The sequence below is a fragment of the Haliaeetus leucocephalus genome, unplaced genomic scaffold (genome assembly GCF_000737465.1).
Source record: "Haliaeetus leucocephalus isolate CR32 unplaced genomic scaffold, Haliaeetus_leucocephalus-4.0 Scaffold175, whole genome shotgun sequence".
Lineage (NCBI taxonomy): Eukaryota > Metazoa > Chordata > Aves > Accipitriformes > Accipitridae > Haliaeetus > Haliaeetus leucocephalus.
In genome coordinates this window covers 283,234-286,292 of record NW_010972611.1, presented here as the reverse complement: position 1 = coordinate 286,292, position 3,059 = coordinate 283,234, and the positions used below count along the sequence as shown (strand labels likewise).

The window sequence follows — 3,059 nt, the reverse complement described above, 5'->3', positions numbered from 1 at the left end:
GCGCCACCGAGCCCCGGGTGGTAGCGAGCAGGTGAGTCCCCCGGTGGTACCGGGCGCCACCGAGCCCCGGGTGGTAGCGAGCAGGTGAGTACCCCGGTGGTACTGAGCCCCGGGCAGTACCGAGCCACCGGGCACCCCCGGTGGCACCGAGCCCTGGCTGCCACTGGGTGGTACTGAGCCGGTGAGTATCCCCAGTGGTACCGAGCCACTGGGCTGTATGGGGCACCCCTGGGTGTTACCGAGCTGGCAAGTGCCCCCGGTGGTGCTGAGCCCTGGGCAGTACCGAGCCACTGGGCACTGCTGGTGGCACCAAGCCTTGGGTGGTGTCGAGCAGGCAGGTACCCCCAGGTGATGCTGAGCTCTTGGGTGTTACCCCACCGGTGGGCAGCCCTGGTGGCACCAAGCCCCAGGTGTTACCACACCAGTGGGCACTCCTGGTGGTGCCAAGTCCCCGGTGGTACCAACCTGTATTGAGCCTGGGCATCCTTGGTGGTACTGAGCTTTGGGCATCCCCCAGCGGCACCGAGCCCCAGCACGCTTTCTGGCCATGGGGCACTTGTGGCCAGTGGGTACCAAGCCTGGGGTCACTCTGGGTGGCATCAAGCCAGCGGGTGGCACTGCCAGGGCTGCAGGTCCCCATGGCAGATGTCCCCACTGGTGGGTGCCATCGGGCACAGCCCAGCCTGTGCCCCAGCTAGGGGTGCTGCCCGCAGGCTCTGCTGTCATCGGTGGGCCGGGGTCCGTCCCCATTCCTCCTCCCAGCCTCCTCCATTTTAGGCCTTTCCCAGCTCGGCGCTGCTCAGGGCCTGGGGGGCGCGCGGAGGCCGGGTCAGGGTGCTGTGCTGGGGGCTGCGCTCCCCCACAGGGGGTCTTGTGCCCTGAGCCCACTGGCCTGGGGCAGGCAGGCACGTGCCAGGCAGGGCTGGGGGCACCAATGCTGCCTTGCACCCCTTGGTAGTGGAGACCTGCAGATGGGAGGTGTGGAAACCCACCACCCGTGGGTGCCCTGGGAAGGTGGGGGGGTTGTGTGCCCCTCCGCAGGGTCTGGGCAGGTCCCTGGCCCCTGGCAGCCCTCGGCCCTGCCTGGGCTCGTCCTGGCCAGCGTCACCTGGTAGGATGCTCTGAGTCAGCGGGAAGCCTGTGCCCGGTCCTGTCCTTGAAGAGCCCCCGGCCTGGGGGGGGGCTCCTGGGGCCCGAGCCTCCCCAGCTCGACAGTGCTGCCGGCCCGGTGATTAATGTGCCGGCCTCTGCCACAGCTGCCAGGAATCTGCATCTGGTGTAAACACTGCCTGTGCCTGCACCGGGGTGGGAGGAGGGGGCTGGAGCCGACCCCCAGGGCTCTCTGTGCCAGGTTGGGGCGACCTTGCCAGCTGGGCAGCAGCTCGGCAGCCCCATCCGTGCCACGGTGCTGCCAGTGAGGCCAAGGCCCTGCTGGGCTGGGCTGTGCCCAGGCTGTGGCAGGATCCGGCCGGTTAGGAGACGTGGGCGCAGGGTGGAGGTTGCTGCCCTGCTGGGGCTGGGAAGAGGGAGAGGGGCTCCTGTTCCATTGCCTGTCCCGGGCGGGCAGGACCAAGTGTGTGCATATGTGTGTGTGTGTGCATGCACACGTGTGTGCATGTGTGTGCACGCATGTGTGTGCCTGCAGAGGTGTCTGCTCCACCCTGGTCTGGCTGCACGTGCTGTTTGCACAGGCATGAGCTCGTGCCATCCCAGCCACTGCATCTGTGCCTGCCTGCCTGTGCAGGTACCCGTGTTGGGCCCCCTCCCATGCCTGCCCAGCTGGCAGAGTCCCCCGTGCCCCCTGCCCCGGCCCACTGCCCCGCTGCAAGCACCGTGTCAGTGCAGGAGGTGTCAAGCGGGGCAGCCCCCCGCCGGCGTGTCAATGCCGATCAGCACCGAGGGCGGTGAGGCGAGTGCCTGGAGCGACGGGCTTTGTGCCCTGGCTGGTGCGGCTGGGGTCCCCCCAACTGCAGTGGCTGAGCCCATTCAGCTCCAGTGGCTTGCGGCTAATCTGAGCTGATGCCTGGTTGTGTGGAGCAGACGGGTGCCCGGTAGCTGTTTTGGCAAAAGCCTGGCTACCTGCTCTGCTGGGGCGGGGGTTAGTGGGGTGTCCCTCTCAGGGGACAGCCGGACCCCCGGCGCCTGCTCCCCGGCATGCCCTGCCCTGCAGGTTCCTGCGGGACGACTACGCCATCCAGGTGGCCATCAATGACTACCTGGACATCTACTGCCCACACTACGAGGGGACCGTGCCCGCCGGCCGGGCAGAGACCTTCACGCTCTTCATGGTGGACCGGGAGGGCTACCGCGGATGCTACGAGACCCCTGGCGCCTTCAAGCGCTGGGAGTGCAACCGGCCCCAGGCGCCCTTCGGGCCCGTCCGCTTTTCAGAGAAGATCCAGCGCTTCACCCCCTTCTCGCTCGGCTTCGAGTTCCAGCCAGGGGAGACCTACTACTACATCTGTGAGTCACCCGGGGGGGCTGGGGCACAGCAGGGCGGCTGTGCCAGGGACTGGGTGCAGCCGGGGTTGGGTCCCACCAGGGTCCAGGTGGAACCAGGTTTGGGGCCCAAGGGAGGATCGGGATACAGCGAGGATCTGGATGCAAGTGGGGTGGGCGTGCAGAGGAAAGTTCGGCTGCACCAGGGCTCTGGATGTAACAGGTTGGGGTGCACAGAGGGGTCTGGATGCAACCAGGGATCTGGATGCAACAGGGATTGGGGTGCATTTGGGAGGACTGGGGTGCACGAGGGGGTCAGGGTGCACAGAGGATCTGGACTCGTCTGGGGCTGGGGTGCTCGGGAAGGTCTGGCTGCCCTGGGGCCCTGGATGCAACCGAAGTTGGGGCACACAGGGGAGCTGGGACGCCCTGGGGTCGGGGTGCACAGGGGCATTGGCGCGCACGGAGGGGTCTGGATGCCCCGGGGTCGTGGTGCACGGGGGGGGGTCTGGATGCCCCGCGGTCGGGGTGCACGGGGTGGGTCTGGATGCCCCAGGATGGGGCGCAGGGGGGTCGGGGTGCACGGGGGGTCTGGACACCTCGGGGTGGGGCGCGGGGGG

The 3,059-nt window shown here is 68.2% G+C and overlaps 1 protein-coding gene across 1 annotated transcript in view; it reads left to right on the top strand.

The window, feature by feature from the left end:
- The window catches only part of EFNA4 (ephrin-A4), a 6,700-nt gene that overhangs the window by 2,534 nt on the left and 1,107 nt on the right, over positions 1-3,059 (top strand). Inside the window, exon 5 of the mRNA XM_010564163.1 lies at positions 2,171-2,463. Coding sequence (XP_010562465.1) covers positions 2,171-2,463 — 293 coding nt within the window. The remainder of the gene's footprint in view (positions 1-2,170; positions 2,464-3,059) is intronic.